Source organism: Anser anser, assembly GCF_964211835.1.
Source record: "Anser anser genome assembly, chromosome: 5".
Lineage (NCBI taxonomy): Eukaryota > Metazoa > Chordata > Aves > Anseriformes > Anatidae > Anser > Anser anser.
In genome coordinates, this window is record NC_139725.1 from 27084320 (window position 1) to 27107134 (window position 22815).

The 22815-nt window shown below is 33.0% G+C and overlaps 1 protein-coding gene across 5 annotated transcripts in view; it reads right to left on the minus strand.

Moving 5' to 3' along the window:
* FMN1 (formin 1) overlaps positions 1 to 22815 on the minus strand; it is a 211846-nt gene that overhangs the window by 48077 nt on the left and 140954 nt on the right. For all 5 annotated transcript variants that reach the window (XM_083839382.1, XM_083839384.1, XM_083839383.1 and 2 more), the window contains 4 exons: positions 18655 to 18784; positions 16894 to 17040; positions 13664 to 13723; positions 11562 to 11682 (listed from right to left, as the gene is read on the minus strand). In XM_083839382.1, the coding sequence (XP_083695508.1) occupies positions 11562 to 11682; positions 13664 to 13723; positions 16894 to 17040; positions 18655 to 18784 (458 nt within the window). The remainder of the gene's footprint in view (positions 1 to 11561; positions 11683 to 13663; positions 13724 to 16893; positions 17041 to 18654; positions 18785 to 22815) is intronic.

A 22815-nucleotide genomic window follows, 5' to 3' on the forward strand; every position in this document is an offset into this window, starting at 1 on the left:
TTCTATAAAGGAAAATAAAAATATTTTTCTGGACAACTGAAGGTTGACTAGGTCTGTTTAAACTCAACTGCACTGAAATATTTGAATAAAACTTTAATTTATTTACTTGCTAAAGCTAAAAATAAGACAGAGCATAGATATGGAGTAAGTGGCTGAAGGCAATATTAACTTCAGCTTGAACTGCAGTCTTAAAAATGATGTATTCCTGCTCAAATGTCTCCATTCTATTTCAGTATCCCCTTCAATAATTAAGTGTCCAATGCAGAATAATGATTCTTTCTCCAAAATTTATAATAAAGTGATGTCTAGGACTACCAACGAGATGTATCTTCCAGGCTGCTGAAGCTTGGAACTTCATTAAACTTGCCCAGGGATAGATAAGATATGGAAAAGAATAGTAAAAGTGTGTTCAAAGGAATTACAAATCAGATACAAGTAAAGACACTCAGAAAAGGAAGATGATTTTCATGATCCAGTTAAATCAAGGATTTTGAATAAAATGGCAGTTGTATTCTATATATTAAAGTCAGCTGATCAACCCCGATTTGCAATATGTGAAAGGCTACCATACAACTCTATGACATGCCTCAGTTCCACACAACATAACATGAAGGTTTCTGGTACCTACCATTTACTGAACTTCATGTTATTAAGCTCAATAATACTTTCTTAATGTTTATTCACAAGTTTACTTGAAATATACTAATATTAAAAAAAAAAATCTACCAACTCAAGCAAAACATTATATAAAGAAATTAAAACTGAAAAGTTCTGCTCCATTCCTTGCTCTGATTTAAAAGGAAAATTATTTTAGCAAGGTTTTTTATTAGAATTATTCTGAAGTAAGGATCCTAATAAACATTCCTTCTTTGACATACATTCTGAAAATTTTCTTTCTGAGAAAAAGAAATCTGAAATTTTGAAGAATCTGAAGAAATTCTGAGGAATTTGATAGCTAACATATCATACCAAATGTACACTTCCTCTCTCACCACCTTATTCCAAATTAATCATTTGAGGAACTAAACAACCTGCTTCAGCATTAATGAGCTCAAGCAGATGCAAATTCTCCATTACTGTACTAAACCTTTGGGTCATTTTCTTGGTATGCATTATATGTTAGTCAAATTAAATGTAAAATACTACTTTGAAAATTGTTTATTTCTAAATGAGCTATTGCAAAAAAAGAAAATATGAGTGTGTAACAATATTTGAAAGCCCTTACAAATTTTTGGATGTACATCATGCTTCACCCACTGCAAATCTTGGCCACAGAAATGGAAACCATTAGCAAAACATTAGAACAAAGCTGGAAACTGCTGATTATCAGTTTGCCACTGTCTTCAGATTTAATGCAGTATTTGGCTCAAAAAGTTCTTTAAAAATCCCCAATATAAGTGAAAATATTTACAAAATAGAATGTCTCTCACTTAATGCCTATTGGGCAATAGTCTTTTAAAACTCCACAGACACTTGTAAATCTGTCAAAAGAATCACTGCCCATAAACAAACTTTCATGTAAAGAGCATTTCAGTGTCAATCAGACTGGATTTGGAATTTTTTAAGCATCATTTTTAAAGTAAACGCAAAACCAGAAATAGTTTAATGTTGATAACAGTAAATTACTAACTATTTGCTCACCAGAACCCACCAGTAGCATTTACAGGAATCATCCTGACAGTGCAACCATGTATCAACACCATGAATTCCTATAAACCTGTCACTGACACTACCCCCATGAGTTATGCTATTGTGAAAGTTGCTAACAAACCCCACTCCTCTTGTCTGTTCACAGCCTGGCAGCTTATACTGCCAACCTTGCTATTTTATTTTCTTGTTATAATGCAGCTTATCTTTGACAGAAAGGTTACTATTTGATAATTCATTTTTAGAACCCTTTCCTTTCCTGTTCCAAAGGAGATTTGAAACCATACCTCAAATGAATTCAATGTTTTACTGAAGAAACCCAAATTTCTGTATGAAATTTTAAAGTGCAGGAATCACACTCCTTGGGCCTATATACCCAAGCTTCAACAGGAGGTTTGTAAATACAGATTAATTCATTTTCCTCATTACTTATCTTATATGGTGCAGCTTTATTACATTTTCTTACTTGCAAACAACTTTCCAAGGTAAATAGAACATTACAGGAGATGCATGTTTACCCTCTGAATGCTGTTGCAGCATTTGATTATATTCTTCTGCTATTAAATGTGACTTTAGATACATATTTACTGCAGGTATGCACATACGAGCATTAGCCTAATTACAGTCCATTATACCTATGCCATTTGCAACTCCTGTCCTTATTTATAGTCCTGCAAGTTAATATTTAATTTCATATAGATTTTTAAACAAGTGTGGAGACAGGAAGAGATGTATCATGATTCCTTCTGAATGCAAGTAGTTATACCGCTTTTCAGTTATTTTCCAGAATAATTTCAGAGACAGCATTTTACTTGCAGCTTTGGACTTATATTGATAATCAGTCATTTGACATCAGCGATGGCAACACACAAAAGGTTCAAGCACTAACACCCTAGCCAGAGCCAGGCTGACTAATACAGAAGCCCTTGAACCAAACAGGGAGAGAAATGCCATGAAGAAGGGGTGAAGTTTCCTGAGAAAAAGGTAGCAGAGACAAAAGCAGAAGAGGAACAAATCATGGTGGTACTCTGTATTCTCAAGCTTGGTTTTTATTGTCTGAAATAAAGATCAACAATGTGATGCAAAAGAAGTATTAGCACACAAAACTAAATGCACCATAGTTACAGTTCTGTGTAAAGTTATTTTCAGTGAACTTAGAACAAGAATGTTTATATGCACAGTTGTTTTCTTCACTCATTAATAACTGTTTTCTTAAAAAGCTATTTCACAGGATAAAGCCAGTATGTAAAACTTTAAACAGTCTGATCCTTTTCTGTTTGAAATACACTTTCCTTTTGTGATGCACAAAACCCAGTATCTATTTAGATGCTTAAGGCAATAGCTCTCATGTCTAAATGAGACAGTAGACGTTTTAAGTGATAAATCCTAAGGTGGGGAAAGTGAAATAATTGAATTAGCATCTTGGAAAACAGCCTGTAAAGTTCACCTGTTCTACTGGACATTTAATAGAACACTAGATTTGTAAATCTTGACAGCTCTCACGAGTTTTATCAGGTATTCTGGCTTTGTTTTTCAGATTTAAGATTTGTGAGATTTTTGTTCTGTTTCTTTTAAGATTAAAATATTTTGAACTTTTACAGTATATGAAGATACGCAGGGAAACTGTCAGACCTATATTAATTGCAACTAACCTAAAGGAAATTTTATTTCATTTTTTTTCTCCTTGTTTTGACAAAGCACATCAACATTTTATATATATCATTTTAAATCCGTCCTGTTAAGATTGTTTCCTAAAAATACATTTAACAAAATGAACAAAGATTGCTAGTAAAACTAAATATTTTTCACACCATAGCAACATGTCTAAGACTCTGGTTAATGTATTCTCTCTGAAATGGTAGTTTACATTTAGCGCACCCTTCAGCAGAAAAGCATACTGCATCAGACGGAACAGCACACGCAAATGAATATAATGACTAAACCCTCACAATTTTCCAGTCAAGTCTCTGTAAGATTCTTTAAGTGATTCCAGCACACACTATTAGTAGAAAGTTTTGGTTTAATGTCAAGATCCAAACATACAGACCTCCGCACATCATTAAGATTTGTCAGGAGTGTAGAAATGTGTGCGAGCAGAACCTGCTGAGAAATCGGAACATTTCACTTCTGTCTGCACAGTACAGAAAGTGAATATCTGAAATGGAAGCATCTTGTCTGGCTAATTTAGAGCAAGATGAGATTTTTAAGAAGCAATAATATTTTTAATCAGATGAGCTAAACTTTTTCCAGTGAGAGAAAAAAGGACCTTCCAAACACACAAACACATTACTACTTGGAGTGTTGGACAGATAGAAGAGAATTGCCAGGCAATGACTGAAACAGTATGTTCATAAGCTGAAACTGCAGAACCAGAAGTGATCTCCTCTTTCTCTCTGTACTGCTGGATATCTGATTTTCTGTGCAAAACAGATCATAAAGTTCCACCTAATTAATTCTTCTATCAAGCGTATGGCTTAGTTAGAGTATGCTGCTTGGTTGATTTTAAAATCACTATGTAAATTCATACTTCTTTAGCTGCTAATTACCATAACTATTACTAATTTCTATCCCACTGTCTAAATTAATGTACTTTCAATTTTTGATCACTGGTAGCAGATGCATACCCACTGCCTCAAATCTAGCAGAGATCTGCCCTCTCTTTTACTGCCTACTCTCAGACAGGAAAAGCTGATGAGATCCATTAATATGAAGTCATTGCTCCTTCCAGCTCTCCAGACTGCATCATTCATTATCCATCATACATTGATAGGGACAACATTCCTACTCCCAGATGTACACTACCTGCTTCCAGATGTATACTACACTGTTACGCAACCAACGCTTAACACACACACGTATATAAAACAGCACACAGAAAAGAAAGGTGCATAGAAAATCTTAACTTTGGTATCTCCACAATTTGTTTGAGAATCTTAACATTTGCAGAATAATTTTAAATAAGAAATTTCCTAGGACTCTTTAGCCAAGGGGAAAAAAAGAAAAATGAAAAAATTAACAGCATGCCATTGATTAACAGATAGAAAGCTTTCTCCCTAGCCTTTATGCACATGTGCAGACATCTGCTTTTATGCAACAAAATCTTCTAAAACATAATTTCTTTGCCCCTCTACTATACTTCCGAATCTTATTAAAACCCTCACATACTATTCTATGATTATCATAAACTAGAAAATCTAATGGAATTTTAAGAAATGCTCCACTTAGTAAGATTTCTAGTTAATCTATTCGCATATGAACATTACCAGTGGAACACTGTCAAAATGTTAGTTTTATTGTACAATAGAATCCAGTGCACATATACAAAATGTGTTTTTTAATGCCTGTATTGTATCTTTGCCAAATCAAAACAAACTGAAATGTATCTCAGCCTGCAGAGGCATGAGACTATTCAAAAAGAGGTCGGAAAAATCTAAGAAGAGAAGACTCATTTTACCAATTATTACCAACTAATAATTGAAAACAAAATAATTGTCCCTGCATAAAACTGTCCTTTTCTCTTTTCCCTACATCATTTTGTACTGCCTCTGAATATATCATGTAAATCTTGGACAGTGCAAAAATATAGTGATACTCATCAGGTACATAACAACATGCTCCATTTATGTTGACATCTAAAGAGCATTGCACATCACAGGCACCTATTTGGTTCCTTATGCTCCACCACCCAGTTCAAATTCCTATTTGCCTACGCTTTCAAAATTTTAAGTTTAATTTTAAAATTAGAAAGTATAATTAATATTTAAGAAAAATCTGTAAAGTTACTGGTTCCTGGAAAATATCATTCAACTTCTCTGCTGATTGCGGGAAAATTTTTCCAGAAAATGTGTGTGACTGAGATGTCTAAATCACACTGTTAGAGTGACTTAAAACATTCCATTTAATTAGACCAAGGCTTCAATCTGCTGAACATATTTTTGAAAAGGGCCTTTGATACTTTTTTGAATGTTGACCTGTAACAAATAAACAATCACCTTTTACTGCAAAATATCTGCTGGTTCAACAAACTATTTAGAATGTTAACATGCAAGCTGATATTGTAATTTTCATGATGTGATTCAGTAACCTTTGTCAATAAAACTAATCAAACAATAGACAAAATCTCTCAACTTTGTAATCACTGTCCTATTGATAATTATTTTATTATTATTATACTAAACCTCTATTCTATAAAATATTTTTTTCTCAGGCCTATAGTATTATGTATGAACTAATTGTATAATTCCATCTGAACAAACAGTAACACATTCAATTAATTAATTTCTCCATTCAATTAATTTCTCCATTTCTGCTTATATAAAAATCCAACAAAAGCTGAAAAATTCTCAATTCATTAACTGAAAACATCTATTACTTTCTAGATCAAAATTGGTTTATTATTCATTAATAGACATAATGCAAAAACTTGCAACTTATTTTGAGGATTCCAATGGTAATACACACGTATATTTTATTTCAACTCTTTGTAAATAATATCAATTAAACTTTTATTTTTTCCTATTAGTAAATATATTCCACCATAATTCTTAATAAGAACAAATGTTTTCAGGATTTTCAATCAGGACAATCAGAGTGCTTTAGTCTTAAATGAGCATGGACTAATTATTTTTTATTTTTGCAGCTTCCTTTTTTGCTCTCTGTATAGCAACAGTGGATGCAAGTGACGTTTCAATTTCCACCTATTTCTCATTTCTAAATTCTGTTCCATTACTGTCTTAATTTCGTAACACATTTCCACTTTACAGTACAATGTCATACAGAGCTTCCTGAGGAAGGTACTGAATGAGGATAATGCAGATGCAACTGTGTAATATTATCTCTTGTCTAAGCCCTGCTAAGAGACAGGGTTAATTAGCTATGATGTTGTTATTGGTATGGCAACCCTATGCTAATCATATCCAGTGAAATGGATGTTTCTCTGCAATAAGGCCACAGAGGCTGTGGAGACAGAGAATTGGTCTCTAGTCAAAAGACAAGTATGTTTTGAAATTATGTATTATTATTCAGCTATTACATGAAATACAAGAAAAGTTGAAAAAGGAACTAATTCTCACACTAAGAAAAATTGTAAACATCTTTAAGGGCTGATTTATTGCCACAGCAAAGAGGGATAGCAACCTGAAACACAGAATGGGACTAGTCTATAGAATGTGTGTGATTATTTTGCTGAAGACTGATTTTAATTTGACCATTTTCTAAAAAAGTGAAATTCTAAAACAATCTTTCAAAGAAGATGTGCTAAATACTGAGTACTGAGCACTTTAAATACATTAATGAAGATTTCTTCATCACCAACATATCTGGAAGAAAAAAGCATAGCAATCCCTTTCTGGTTCTTCCTTCTCTGTCTGAAGAAGTAAACAGTAAGAAAGGGATGCTATAGGAACCAGAATAGTGAAACTTAATAGAGGAAAGTAAGGACAAAGCTATGAGTTCTGATATGGAACATGATCAGTGCAGTTAAAAAATGAATTTTGTACTGAGGATCCTGTGCAACACCTTGCGTAGAATTTAGAAATTACTTGGCTAAGGAAGGCCATATTGTGCTTGTTTGCCTCTTTATTTAGATACTCCAGGTACTATATGACATTAAGATAAACAACATGTATATTGTCATGCCATCTGAGAATGAAAATAAAATTAAGTAATTGAAGAAGAAGCAGAGGAAGCCTGGTATGTTCAGATATCTAATGAATATAGAGAAGACAGAGACAGACTCTTCATGTACAACTAAAGAAAAAGGACAAAGAGTCACAAGTTGCAACGTAGGAAATTCTGACAAGGGATAAGGAAAAAAAAATCATGACATTTACTCAACACTGGAAGAGGTGCCCAGAGAGGGGTTGGAATCTCCATCCTTAGACTCAGAACTGAGTCTAGGGCTCAATAGGCCCTATGGAACTGGATCAAAAAGTGAAGTGAGTCCTGCTCTAAGGTTTTGGATCAGATGACCTCCAGAGGTATTTCCAAATTACATTTCTTTACAAGGTATTTGTAATGCTTCTATATGAAAAACAACATGAAAATGGCCAATGTAACATTGTATTTTTTCCATTTTTCATGCATAGTTTATTATCTTACCTTTTAATTTTTCTAAAAAGATTATGCAATTTTAAAAGGTGTGGTTGTCATAAGCTAAAGTTTTCATGTAGGTGCATTACTTAAAAGCAGGAAAGTTGGAGATAACATACTTTTGGAAGATACAGATCTGTGAACAACGAGGTTAAGAGGCCCCCAGCTCCAAACCATATCTCCTGGAGTACTGAAATCCAACTGATTATTAAAAGATAGCTGATCCATGAAGTCTTGTATCTATTTTAGATGAAGTTATTTCTTTTTGGTCATATATGTGCGTATTTATAAATATCTAAATATATATTCATATACTCTCTTAAGTTAGTAACAAATTAAAAAATATACAGCATTGAAAAAATGTTTGTGTGAAAATGGCAGATAGAATCTGTACTGGCAGCCATGAAAGAAAGTAAAAGCTAAAGTTCACAAAAAGCTAAAGTTTAAAAAAAACGTGGATTTTCAATGAGATCAGAATGTCAAAATGTCATAGGAAATTTAATTTATTATGAGCAATAAGGATGGAGTATTCAGCATGGAACTACCTTGGTTTCCATTTTTAACAATTCAGTAGATACCTTCGCTCTTTCAGCTGTTAGAGTCAAGAATACTAAAAAGTTACAATGAACATTATGGTAAATGATGTAAGGAATCTAATATTGCTTTCAAGTGTGCATGGTGTAGCATTTTAAATTTTTTCAAACTGTATTGCATGGAAAAGCAATGAGTATGACAGATGGAAACAATCTTCAATGCAATTAATTTTGAATAATTAAGGTTGTTCAGCTTTGGAGGTAGATGAATAAAGGGTTCATGGTAAAACATATACAAGTCTATTATACTCTGGTGAAGAGGTTTGCTTTCTAAAAATCTTCATATGACTAAATATTTCAAATATTCCATGCTTCTTCCAGAAGAATACCAATCAAGTGGCACTGTCCAGACCAGAAAGGAAATACTTGGTCATACAGAAAGGAAAAAGTGGTAATTGTTGCTCTAGACAAGGAATAATATATATTATGATCTTAAAATACTGATGCAAAACAAAAGCTTTGTTTTCATAAACATAAAGATGAACTGAAAAGCTAATACCTGTCAAATGTATACGTGTACCTGCTTATACCATTCTATGCAATACTTGGAAATCCTGGAAATGCAATGACTATACAGACCTGAAGTGAAATTCTAAGCTTACAGAAAACATTTTTCTTCTATGACTTTAAAGCAGAACCGGATTTCATTCTATAATTGCCATCTCACTATTTAAAATCAAATGCTTTTACACTTCTTTCCACTTAAAAACATATATTAAATGTGCATTTTTTAAATCATGCTTTTTAACCTAAAAATGCTCATGACTGCGAAGTTTGTTCTGGAATGTGTGTTAAAAACCTGCTGGAGTAAGGTTCTCAAAAAAGAGACGTTCAAATTTTTGAGCCAAACTTTAGTTGACACTGTCCCTTTAAAGTCTAATCTGAAGGACTTCAAAATAGTAAATCGTATGGAACTCAATCTGTTTATCTGAAATGGATGAAAGGGTTTGTGCTCCATCTAGATCTGAACTCTTGGTTCCACAGAGTCTAGGTATTTCAAGCCCAAAGTTCAGACCTTTAAGACATGTGCCTCTCTCATGAATCCTCAGTCTTTCCCATGTTAATATCCATTATTAAAAGGTGAATGAATGCCCTGACAAACTAGGAAAAATATTTTTAAATACTAAATGATGACTATTATGAAGAGTTTCTATCAAAATTGCCACTTCAGACACAATAGGTGATGCTTATCCTGCTTTTACTCACCTTGTACAAATCTCAGAAAAAAAGCTAAGTCACTAATAGACACATTCGTTTGTTCCCAAACGGCACATAAGAAAACCTCTCTTTCATTTATTACCTTTGTCTCATCCCACTTTCACGGCAATCTGTTTAAGACTACCTTAGCCAACCAAAGTGTGAAATAAATCCAATGTACCCTATAACACAGGCAGCTCCAGTTAATATTGTTCAAATTATTTACATCTGAAGGGCCGCGCCTGTCTGGATAGCTGGGCCCGACGCTTCTCTGGACTTGGTTTCTGCTACTCACATCTGTTTCAGCTTTAGACTTTCACTGGTATTCTGCCAGCAGCCACAACTTTTTAATGGCTACAATAAACTACAGAGACTCATCAAATCTTTGTTGAACGTGTTAAAATTATAACCTCTTCAATTAAAATTTCGATTTAAAAATAAACTACAGCATTATCTGAAGAGAAAAAAAATTGAAAGGGAATGTTTGAAAGAGATACAACATTTTTATATGAGTGATTGCTTCTTTGTTTAAATGTAGGAGAAATTATTCACAGGAATGCTTGTTAGAATCCTGCTGCATATTTCTGAGTGATAAAATACCAACATCTGAAAACATTTCCACAACCTTTTTTGTTTCAAATCCTTGCTGTCATTAACTTTATATGTTAATTGCTTTGGATGGGTTTCAAATACATCTTTACAAAGAAAAATGGTGAAAACAACCTCAACATAAAAAATTTTCTCTGAATATCTAAGAAAACACGTTGAAAGAGAAATCAGTGATTACAAGAAAGCTGCAGTTTTAATTTTATAAGTTAGTTGAAGTGCTTTTCCTACTTTCTGTCTCTCTCTTTGCAATATAGAACAAATATGATGTGAATGTCACAGCCTCAATGCAGATCCTACAAGACTAAGATGCGTTACAGCAGGACTACATGCTGAAAAAGTACAAGATCAAACACAGATCATGTTTCTGCACAAACTAGCCCAAAAGAGGGCAGGCCAAGGGTTTTACAGGGCCAAGCGATGAGAGGAGATAGAGCACTCACTTCTGCCCGGGTCGAACAAACAATAACTGATACCTTCCTACCACTGTTAACCTTTGAAACTATCCTAAAGATACTAGTGACCTAATTCAGCCATTTCTAACTGTAACAATAAATTATTTCTAACAGTTTTCATTGCTTTACATTGAAAAATCAGCTTGTTCAACTCTGATTCAAAAAATACTCTCACATTTTGATGCAGATGTGTTATCTAAACGTAAATGGAGATTTTTATGAGTTTTTATGCAGATTCTGTCCCAAAATTCTATTTTCTACATGTAATTGCTTCAGTAAAAATAGCAACTTTGCCTTAGCAAAAATGACAGGCTTGAAATATTCAGTCATCATTCACACGATTTATTTTTAAGAGTCATATGAAGCACAAAATAAAAATGAAACTGCTTGTAACACTTAGAGAGCAACTCTTCCTACTTCATATCCACTCAATACCTTGATTGATAGATGAGTTGGGTTTCTGAGCCCCTCTTTGTAATAAACATTTTTAAATGTTTATTTTATGTCCCAGGGTGAAAATATTTTGAACTGGAGCTTTCCATTTCCCTTTGCTGTGCCTTGGCAAGCTGTGTTTTATTTCTACATTAATAGCATTCAACTATTTCTTGAAGCTGTTAAACTGTTGTTACATGAGTACTGAAGAAAGTATTTATGTTATGGAACTAGCAGGTTATCTACAGTCAAACATAGAGTTATGAAGAAGCCAGAGAAAAATTCACACATTTCTTTAGGGGTCTTTCAATTGCAAAAGGGAATTATAGAAAATTATTTTTCAGTACCTTTACTTTCATTTTTATTAAGTCATGAGTTTGAAATATTTTTTTCTATTTTATGGGGGTAGTTTGTGCCACAGTGTAAAAACTTCAAATGAATCAACACTATAAACCTAATTAGCAATAAGCAAACCTCATAAAGGTCACATTTTAAATGGCACTTAGTTGTTAGCTGAACAAATTTGAAAGTTCCCAGTTACCTTCTAGGTCTCTCTTCAGTTTCCTTAAGTCTTTTATTAGGTCTTCAAACTTAACTTGGGAGGCCTGGAAAAAATCCTGTGGTTCTGGTAAAGGAAAAATACTCTTGTCTGTTCCTGCTTCCTAAAAAAACAAACAAACAAACAAATAGGCCACTATGAAAATTAAATGCATTTACAGTGAAATAAATTATTTTTTTGAAATGGCATCTATAAAACACTATTAAAAACACACAAAAATAACGTTTTAAATATTTCTTGCTAAAACAGCATATATGTATCATTTAAGATGAAATCCTGACCAGTCTGAGTGTTGAAACTTCCTTTTAGACGTTGTAATGCAAACTGTGCTCAATTTGAACTATGAAGCAACAATAAGCTCACAACATTTTAGGTCATTTTATATCAACAGAAGTTTAGATAACGGATTAGAAGTTTCCTAAAACCAGGTAACATGAATGCCTATTTTAACGGAGCAAGTGACCTTATGCCAAAAGTTTGTGGTTTCACCCTTTCCCAATCCAATACATATATACACACTTCATATGGATAAATTTAAAACAATATTTATATATTGCCTGGAGTATTTTATACAGAGAAAAATATATAGTTGAAGGTCTCTGCAGTTCACTAAATAAGTTTAATATCTGTATGGAACTCCAAAGCATATATCTTATTTTTAGCACAATAAAAAAACATTAGAACTAAAAAAAACCCACCAGCTTTAGGAGATTCTAAGCAGGGGAAATTTAACAAGTACAGTGTATAAACGGTATTACAATGACATTACTCTGCCTAACTATGTACTAGTGAGTTTAAAATACTATCTGCGCACAGATTTCAGTCTGAAATAAAGGAAAGCTCATGGGCTGGAGAACTAACTATTTTGTAAACAGTGAACAAATAATTTCATTATTAGAAAGATATGAGCACTCAGGGAAAGAAAACAGTACAATGGATAAAATTTAAATTGTCTCCACTTCCTCTGAAGAGAAGATAAACTGTTTTGTTCTTACAGAATTCCCTGAAGTAAAACTACTGTACAGCAGAAACTTTGCAGGAATAACAAATAAATAAATAAAATTACAGACTAGACAAAATTGCTTTTGTAATGCGATTTTTTTTTTTACAAGACAGGCACTTCGGGTAAAAAAATTTTATTTTCCTGCTTCAGGAAAAAACAAACAAATAAACAAACAAAATCAACAATCCTATTTGTACAGATCTTCATATCTGCTAGTTTTCTGTCTTCTCTATAGATCAGCCTCAGGAGCTGTTCCACAATGTCCTGACATGCAAACCCTCCAGTGTTAGTGATGTCTTCAGTTACTTTAGTCTTACTCCTTGAAAAAATTTCTATGACAACTAACTCTTCAATTCAACATGCATATGTAAGAATTAAAAAAAAAAAAGAAAAAGAAAAAACAACAACGAACCAAAAAAACCTTTAAACACTAAAAATAAAAAATAAAAAGAAATAACATTTATATTCAACCAGAGATAAGGCCATGAAAAATCATTCTGGTCAATGAACTGACCAGAATTCAAATATCAAATGGAGACATCATCTTAATTTCAAAAATAAGAAATTACATACTTAAAATCAATCAATAGTGACATTTTTATTTGAAGAAAACAGTTTAAATTTTCCACTCCAAAACTTTGGACACATCAAAAAGCCCCATAAACACAAGTAACTCAAATCAGCAGCCATGCCTCTTCCCACATTCCTTATCTAACTTTACCTCCATCAACTGAGTCACCTATTCTAAAATATCAACCTGTCATTGTATTCTATCATGAGAGACAAACATTGCTTCTGTCTTGCATTATTATCACATCAAAATAAAATTTGCAATGTTACAGTAACCAGGTTATAAGAAGAAGCGACTGGAGGGATAACCTGTCAGGCCTGCAAGAGTCACAGACAGCTGTCTGCTGTCTGCAGTGTTTAGTTCCAGAGTTAATGTAACATTTTCCAAAGGTCCACAACTACTGCGGTCAAATGAAAAAAAAAAAAAAAAAAAAAAAGGCAAATGCAAACCCTTTTACAAATTCTTAAAGAAGTCACTTTTAGAGAGGTGTACAGCAAATAAATCTTTTACCTTATCGCAATGGCGCAGGTAATATATGACAACATAATCCACAAGATTAATACGATTATCCTAGGGAAAAACAGTAACATATCATTAAAAATGGATTATGGATACATACAAACGTTAAATGTTGTATGACTAACACTGTTTTCAAGTAAGTAAAAAATTACTGTATTTCAAAATATATTATTTAGTTTTATTGCTGTGAGAAATAGAATTCACAGTATCATTATTCCTAACATTGCTGACAAAAAAAATGATATAACAATCACAGGTTTGATTATGCTACCACTGGACTTAGACATTCTAAATAGCAGGTACAGAAAACATCCAGTGGGAGAAGCTGCCACTGTACATTTTTTCATAATACAAGGCATTCTTGTATTATATTAGCCATATCATTAACAATATTATTAGAATAATATTATATATATATTATATATATTATATAATATATTATTCTTGAATACAATATTAACTAAAAAAATATAGTTAAATGTATTATATATTAAAGTCAGCTGAAATTCTTGATTTGACCAGTCTGAAGTCATGTACAATAAAGATCTGGAAGGGGCAAAGGTAATTTTCATATTTTACACCAAATATAAAACTGGACAGCATGTACCTAACAAGTATATTTCATCTCCTTTTTGTTTAAAAACATGAATTTTAATGCTGTCTTTGTGGAAACATCTTTTCCATTGGTCCTGTATACAACAAATGTATAGAACATTTTATTTTACTGTATGTCATAGGTTCAGCATAGGACATGAACTAAAGGAAAAGGAGAAAACTTTGACTTACACATTACAGGGTACTGTTGAACAACAGAAAAGAATTAGAATATAGGGAATTATATCTGGGATGTCTTACCTGTTTTTTTTGGTTTTGTTTTTGTTTTGTTTTGTTTTTAATGGGGTTTTATACCCTATATTGACAAATATTAGTATAAATGTATGTGAATGTCTGACTTCCTGTACACAGCTGCCTCACCTGTATTACAGCCTGCAGCACGTAATATTTTATTAATATCAAACACCAGCAAAATTCTTAACTAAGCAAGTCATTGCTATCATGTAGTCAAAACCACTCTGCTTACATAACCATTTCAGAATTGCTGGCAGGTTGTGTGACAAAAAAGAACTGAATGAATATTTGATTGTTTTTCCAAAGTTAAATACGCCCATTCTATTTTCTACATATTAAGCTATCAAACCTATGACTTTTGTTTAAATGGTATTTCCATATGAAAAAAACACAGGGATTTTGAAGTGGTGAGCTAGATTTTTATTTTATTTATTTTTTGTATCAAGTAGCTTTCTAGGCTCATCCCTGTGACAACAAATAACCTTTACATGAAATAAAAGACATTCAGCGCTGACACTTTACCTTAGCTCCTGGAATTTAGCTTACCTAGAAGTCATATTGTTTGCTGTCAATTTCCAGAAAGGGAACAACAGGACACAGGACACCTTAGTATTCAAATATGCAAGACCCTCCATTCTTCTTCCTCACAAAAACACTCTCCAGTTATCTCTAAGTTTCCATATCTGCCTATAGCAGCTGGCCCCTTTGATTTTTTTAATGCATTTTGGAGACTAGTTTTTCCTACTTCTTACAGCAATATAAACTAATAATATATTTATTTTGGCTACCAGGAATCTGGAAGTACTGTAATTTTTTAGCTTGTTTTGCTAAAGAACAAGTCTTATGCAATTATACTGTACATCTGTCATTCCTTTTCATAACTCATAATTTTGCAGTGTTGACTAAATCCAGCCAAATTGGAAAGTCCCAGAGAAGATTAAATTCTTACAAGTTAATGGTTAGATAGAAAGAGATAAAATTAGTACTTCAACTGAGAAAAGCCAGGCAGAGCTCAGTTGTTTTACATTTTTCCTCATGGCAGCTAGCTGACCAATGAACACCTGAGTACTGGGAAGCCGGGCCTAGATCTAGTTTAGCTGCAGCCTGTATTGTGTCTTGTCCATGGAGTAGAACTGGAAAAAAGTGGTCTTATGGGACAGCTGAACTATTGCAGTGAAGAGGAAAGTAAGAGTTAGAAGACAAAAGACACAAATCCTTTGGAAAAACTTTCATAAATTCAGTGGCTCACAGAAAAAAAATATTAAATCTTGGTTTTACTGTTTGTTAGTGGTCGCATTCACAAATAAAATAAAAAGCTCCCTAGACATACTGTTTATCTGACATTGCTTGTCTCCCAAACTGAGAACATTCCTATTTACATACACCATAACTGGGAAAAAAAAAAAAAAACAAAAAAAAAAACAACTGTATTTTCCTTACAATTTAGAATAGCACTTCAATTAGGAAAAGAGGAAGCGTGTGAGAGAACAGTTTTTCTCTACCTCCAAATCTTTACCAACATCAGTAGAAAATACCTCCTACCCTTTTCTAGTTCCGATATCCATATGGCGCCTAGGTATGCTTTGGCAGAGGAGGATTTTTGAGTGGTGTTTCCATTGTCTGCATTATCTAGCACCTCATCCTCTACCCTGCTGAAATAAGGATCAAGGTAACCTCATCTCAAAAGGCATGCACAGTGTGTCTGAGCCTTCTTTTGTTCCTAGCATGACTAATCAAAAATGGGCTACTGGTTCTCAATTTTTGACAAAAATAATTTACTGCCATCTATGAGCATTTGCTTGTTTATGCCATTCAGAATTCATGCCCTTTATCTGCTTAACCGCCAATTCAAAAAAAAGACTGACAGTATCTTGCTGGATCTGACACACCGTTTTGAAGAGGATTAAAATCCTGTAATATATATATTTAAATCCTTTATGTCTAATTCTTAAGTGTACATTCTGTGCTGCTTTTTTTTTTTTAACATGATGTTTAAAGCCTTTTTACGCACATACAGCTACAGTTAAAAGAAGAAAAAAGTATGGGGATATTTGCTGGAGAAGACTTCAGTGGTCTGTGATCTCTCATGTCTCTCTACCTACTGTAATTTAGTAAAACTAGTAAAACAGACACACCGAAGTTCTCACAAGAGAAAATTATTTTAGTGGTAGTGAATAGGAGAAATAGGAGATTATGAAGACAAGCATGTAAGTAGAAGAAAGAGGTAAAAAGCGTGGAGAAAAAAGAAGAAAATGGTACAAAGTGCCTTGCTCTTTCAAGCTAAGAAATGAGAAAAGATTAAGTTTGGACAAATGATGAAACAGAAAGATATCACTTGAGAAAATAAATCTTTAATTAAATAGAGTACTTACTCTGCTTTTGACATCCTTTAGTTTGGGAAGTATTTCCAAACCAAATCCATCAGCTTGACCTCGAGTCCTATTCCCACCATTCATGTAATTTCCAAAAGCCAGAATCAAACCTAAAATTTCCTTTACACTTGTCATGTTCAGCAAAGCCTGGAAAATGGATACTAGTCTGAAACATACATTGACACAAAAATTCTAATTGCTCGTACAACAAAGTTTTTTAGATTTTATTTTTGCTAAAGGAGGTTTTGTTTCTCATGTGCCTCTACACGGAAAGGAAGCTAAAACTGGTACAGGAATCAAACATTTAAAAGAAGAATTTATTAGACTATAGCTGCCTAAGATACTATCTTTAACTTAATCCACATGAGGTAAATTATATAGCATTATATACTATGTGGATGACAGAAAGATTAATGGAAGAAATTTTACAGCAGGATATTACTAAATATCCTCAGTAGCCTTTAAAAATCTCACAGACAAAGTGTTTTTTCATGAGTTTACATAATGCACAGTCAAATGGAGATGTGTTATTTTTGCTGCCACTGGGTTACACTCAGAAAGTCATTATTCAGTCTGCTTCTCATTGGCCCTGGTGCTCTGAAAATTCACATTTCAGGATCTATACTTAGTGCAGATATACCAGGGTTAAGGACAAAATAATTATGCCTCAAAAGAAAAAAGAAATCTAGCAACAAAGTAGAGAATTAATAAATTATTTTAATTTCTATATAAAGACACTTATGTTATCAATCAAGCTTCTGAGGCCATGAGCCTAATTCTTAACTATGTAGCTTTATATTACACATTGAAAAAATCAATTGTCATATGAGGTCCTCTTAAGTAAACTAAGGGTAATGACTCTTCCCCTATCTCATACAACTTCTTTGTGTCTTCTTTATGTCTCCTTTGGAAAGGGAATACTAAGTAATTATTTTAGTTAGAATATGCAAAGAATATCCAAAGGAATAGAGTGTGGGTAGTTTGTGGCAGCAAAGCTGTTCGAAAGACACCACATAGCAAAAATAAATAAATAAATAAAATAAATAAATTAAATGCTGTCCTGGCCAGGCTGTCATACCTTCAGGACACTATTTCATTTCTCTTTTATTTCTTATTTCATTTTTACTTTTCAAATTTTGTTATAATTTCAAAATCTTCTCTTCAGTTATTCATTGTAAAGAAACCTTAGGTAAAGCTTTGTCGGGTACTAGAAATCTGCTCTATCATGGTAACAAAAATGTATGGATACCATGGGAAATCAATAAGTTAATGTATGTCATAGGCAGCTACTATACAGTTCACTGTATAAGTATGTTTACATTGTATTACCAGTAGTTTCATAGTGGACAAAGCAAATGATCTCTGATTTGACACAGACTAAAAGCAAGTCAAGTTTGCATAGTGGTATACTAACAAAGTAACTTTGCAAGGCCATTGACTAAGTTAGTTTGATATTTAATTTCTATTTTATCGACGTTATCTATTTTTCCACTTAATGTGCGAAGTAATCAAAATCTGATGTTCAAGAAAAAAAAAAAATTCCTAAGCAGAACATACAGCATCACACACAACTCATCTTCCCTCTTACCTCCTCCTCATGTTCTTATATGCAGTTAAAAATATCAATATATTTTTATTTCCCTGAAAAGCCAATAACCATGCTTAAGGTTCATAACTTTTGGTAAAAACAATCAAACAAACAAACCCACATAAGCAATCTAAAACACATTATGTTTTTATTTAGTTCCCATTAGGACTTACCTTGGAAACACGAGTAATGATATCAACTTTCCGGTGAACTGATGTTATCCCTTCAGAGAAAACTGACTGGAAGATAATACACTGAGCTCGTTCTGTGAAGTTGGGAATCTGAGATAACTCATATAAAAATCTGTGGAAAAAAAAAAGATACTAAATGAATCCCTACATTTCACATCCGTGAGGTACATACTGGATCAGAGCTGTAGTGTTATGAAATACATATATAATGCAATCTTTCCTACTTTGATTCAAAATTCTCACAGAATTTATAATTGTTGTATACTTTCTCCTCAGTGTTCTGTGTTCAATGTGTTAAGAAATCCTATTAATGCCAAGAAAGATGTAAGACATTAATTCTTGTAACATGAATTCACTGTCTAATAATAAAGAGGAATTATAAGCCAAGATCATAGGTTTAAGGAAAAAAAAAAGCAAAAGCTAGAGAAACGCTATTTAGTGTTTTCACTTGTGTGTTTTTGCTTCAATTTAAAACATGCCCAGCAATACTGAACTCAACATATTCCTACAAAGTTATTTCATAATATAGAATGTCTGCCAAGAAATTTCTTCTGATGCTCAACCTCAATTTTCTTTTACTAATTTGCACCACGCTTCCAATTCTATAGCAGCATGTTTTATGGTAATGCACCTAGCCGCGTATTTAGCTGTAAAATATTTGCAGATTACATCTCTCTTCAGTCACTGTTCAGCAAAGTTACCAACTCTCTAATTGTTCTTTATCTTTTCTCACACTTTCACTCTTCTCATGAAGCTATTCCACCTTTTTTACTTTAACTCTTTGGTAAATAAAAACAAATAGAAGTATATTCAACAACTCCAGTTCGGGTATTACAAAATGAAAGCATCCCAAGACACAAATATTTACTCCCTTTTCTTCAATTTAAAATGTAAGAGTTTGGCTAAATAATATGAGAAACTTTAACGTTTCTTATAATAACAGGGTTTGCATAATTTGCTTTGTGGGTTTTGAGTCAATGATTCCAGTGCTATGCATGCTTTCTTGAAATCTAGAAACAAACTGTCTTTTGCTCCAATATCACTTTAGTAGAATTCCTCCAATCTCCTGTCTACAGATATTCTTAAATCCCCTTTAATATGATGCTTTAAAGATTTTTTTTCCTGATTGAACTCTGGGACATTTTCTGAATCATTATTAGATTGAATTCTTAAATTTATTTTAATTATTTAAACCAATTCATCTGATTTCTTCAAACTATTTCTTTTTTTTTTTCTCACTATAACGAATACCAGTATCTTTAAATCACCTTTATAAATTTTTCATGCATGCAATGCTTTGCTGAATACACAGCGCATGTCTAAAAAATTGGTAACATCCACCTGTGGCTGGTGTGAAATACAACATTCTAATTGGACCATCATTTTTTTTTCTGACTTTTTCTCTCTTGCCTGATGAGAAAATCTATTGTGAGAGAAGGACTGGGGAGGCCAGGCTTGGCTCTAGGATTTAAGCAATGGGAAAAAAAAGAAATGCCAAGCTGGTATTAATAAAAATACTTCCTATTGGGAATGAATGGTATTGCCAGGAAAAAAAAGAGGATATTTTGTGTGCACTTCGTGTGAGAGAAACAAAAGAAAGAAAAACCCCAACTGCTTCAAAAAGTTCTGACATACATACATATATTTTAAAAGTTTAAATTTAAAAATTCAAATGATACATTTTCTTGCCTTCCCTTGAAAGGGGAACTTTTATCCACATTTCTGGTCATCAGAGTGCAACATAATTGTGCTGAGAATTAAAAGAGCTTTAGCATAAAAAGAAAATGTCTCCAGATTTTGGAATTCAAAGTATTCAACGTAAATATCCTGACCAAACATTTATAACTGAAATATGTCACAAAGAAGAATTGATCTTAGCAGTTACCAAACAGAATGTCATGGCATAAACCTATGGTTTATCAAAGATAAACCACCACATTCAGGTGGATGAAGCTTTTTTCAGAGAAAAGTTCAGTCAGCGTTGCAATTTTAAAATGAGGAAAGTATGATTTTGACTTAAAGTTACAATGAGATGACTGTGACATAACTTTATGATGGGTTTCTCATTGCTACACTTCTCATGGCCTAAAGTAAACACAAAGAATTTGCTGCTCATCTGTGTGAGGTCCATTTTACTCCTCTTCTGCAGAAACTATAAATAAAAAATACATTTACTTGAGAACTCTTTTATCCTACCAGAATCTTGTAACAAAGGACTTGAAACTACTTTCAAAATCAGACACATTACCATGTTGTTAGTATAATACAACATTCTTTCAAAAGATAGTCAAAGAAGGATGATTCTATAACAGCGAACTATTTATTGGGTCACATTTATCCACATTTGAAGACTATAAAATTTAGATTTAAATTTTTTTGTTGTTGTTAAAAAGGTGTATCTAATCCTGCAAGCTTCTAAGGAAGCCAGTAGGATTTAAACTGAAGTCAGTGAAAATTATTTGTATGTAGAAGACAAGCAAATGGCATTGCTTGTACAGAAAGCCTTATTTTATCTGCAATTATCAATAGTCCACTACTTCCTGAATTCAAACTACATACAAAACAGAACATTTCAGTAATGTATTTTGCTACCATTTCCTTCATTAGTATTTCTTTCACAGTAGCGAGGACTTCAAAAAGATATTAAAACTAGAAGGATCTTATTGGAAACTAGCTTAAGCATCTGTATCCTGCTAGCAAAGACACAAGTTGTGGCCAATTACGCATATAAATCTTTATTGTGTTAATGAATATTAATTAGCATCTTAGCAACTATTATCATGAAGAATAATTTGGGGGATATTGTCATGTTGCTGAGATGTATTTACAGTTTGTGCCAACAATAGCATGTGTAACATGCCAGCAAAACAAATCAAAATCACATGTGAAGTTAGTGATACAAGTAAAATTTTCTATTTGCCTGGGAATCCAAAGCATTTTAAAATGACAGAGATTTCTATTAGACTTCAGTGAATTCAAGTCAATAAATGAATGTCTATCACAGGTATTTACAACCATTTATAAAAGGTTTAATTTGCACTTTTGTTCTGATCCTTATTAAAGAAAATACATCAGGTTTATGCCCTGTGGCAAATTATTTTACTCATACCTACAATTTTGCACTTTTCTGTCTTTAATGTTTTATGGAGTTATTAAGCATATGCAGTTCCAGCAAATCTCTAGTTCTGCATTCAGGCTAAAGCTTTATCTACTGAGTTTTCAGAAAGGACTTCGTTTTGAAGGAGCAATAGAAATTACTTAATAGGCAACATCTTGAAAAGCTAACTTTCCTAACCTATGCAGTTTAACAGAGTGAAAAGGGGATAAATAAGACTTGCAGTGACAACAAAGATTAATAATTGATAGAGTAGCTTTTGCTTTTAACACTAGTATTTCACTCTGAATGACCAAGCACAACTGCTTTATTTACAGTTCTTTACTTTTAATTATGGAACAATGATAGTCCAACTTTGTGTTTAAGATCTGCCTTTCTCCACCAACCTCTCTCCAATATAATTTACAAGAAGGGACAACCTTTTATAACTCTAGAGCTCTACAGGACTCATGTTTTCCAGAACACAAAATACATTTATATTTATTTCACTCAGACTTGCAGGTTGCCAAAGATTCAAACTCTGGAAAACATCAACTAGTTACATAATGTATTCTTATGCACCATGCCAAGGCAATGAAAAACATGGATACAGGATACATGAACAAGATAGTTTAAGTGTTCTTAAGCCACTCTTATTCAAGAGAGCGTGATAGCCTCATCTTCCAAGATGAACTATCCCTAGTGAACTGTATGTAGCTATCACCATTGAGTAGTTAGCTGCTTTGTGTTAGGAGAAAGAGGAAAAAAAAAATCCACTCTTCACCGTCTACAGTCTAATGGGAAAAAAGGTATGGAAATGTAATATTCTGACATCAAACAATAATATGCTATCTCTACTGTTTCAATCCTTTCCCTTGCTACTCTTTCTTATGCTAAAGAGAGCAGAAGAGACAAAAAGAGAAAGAGAGAGAAAAGGATGCAAAATGGGTAGATGCTTCAAGGCAGGAAATCACACTGTGATTAGGAGAGGATGGAAATACAAAGGGAAAAGTGGCAAAACAGCAGAAGACAAATACCACTGGTAAGCC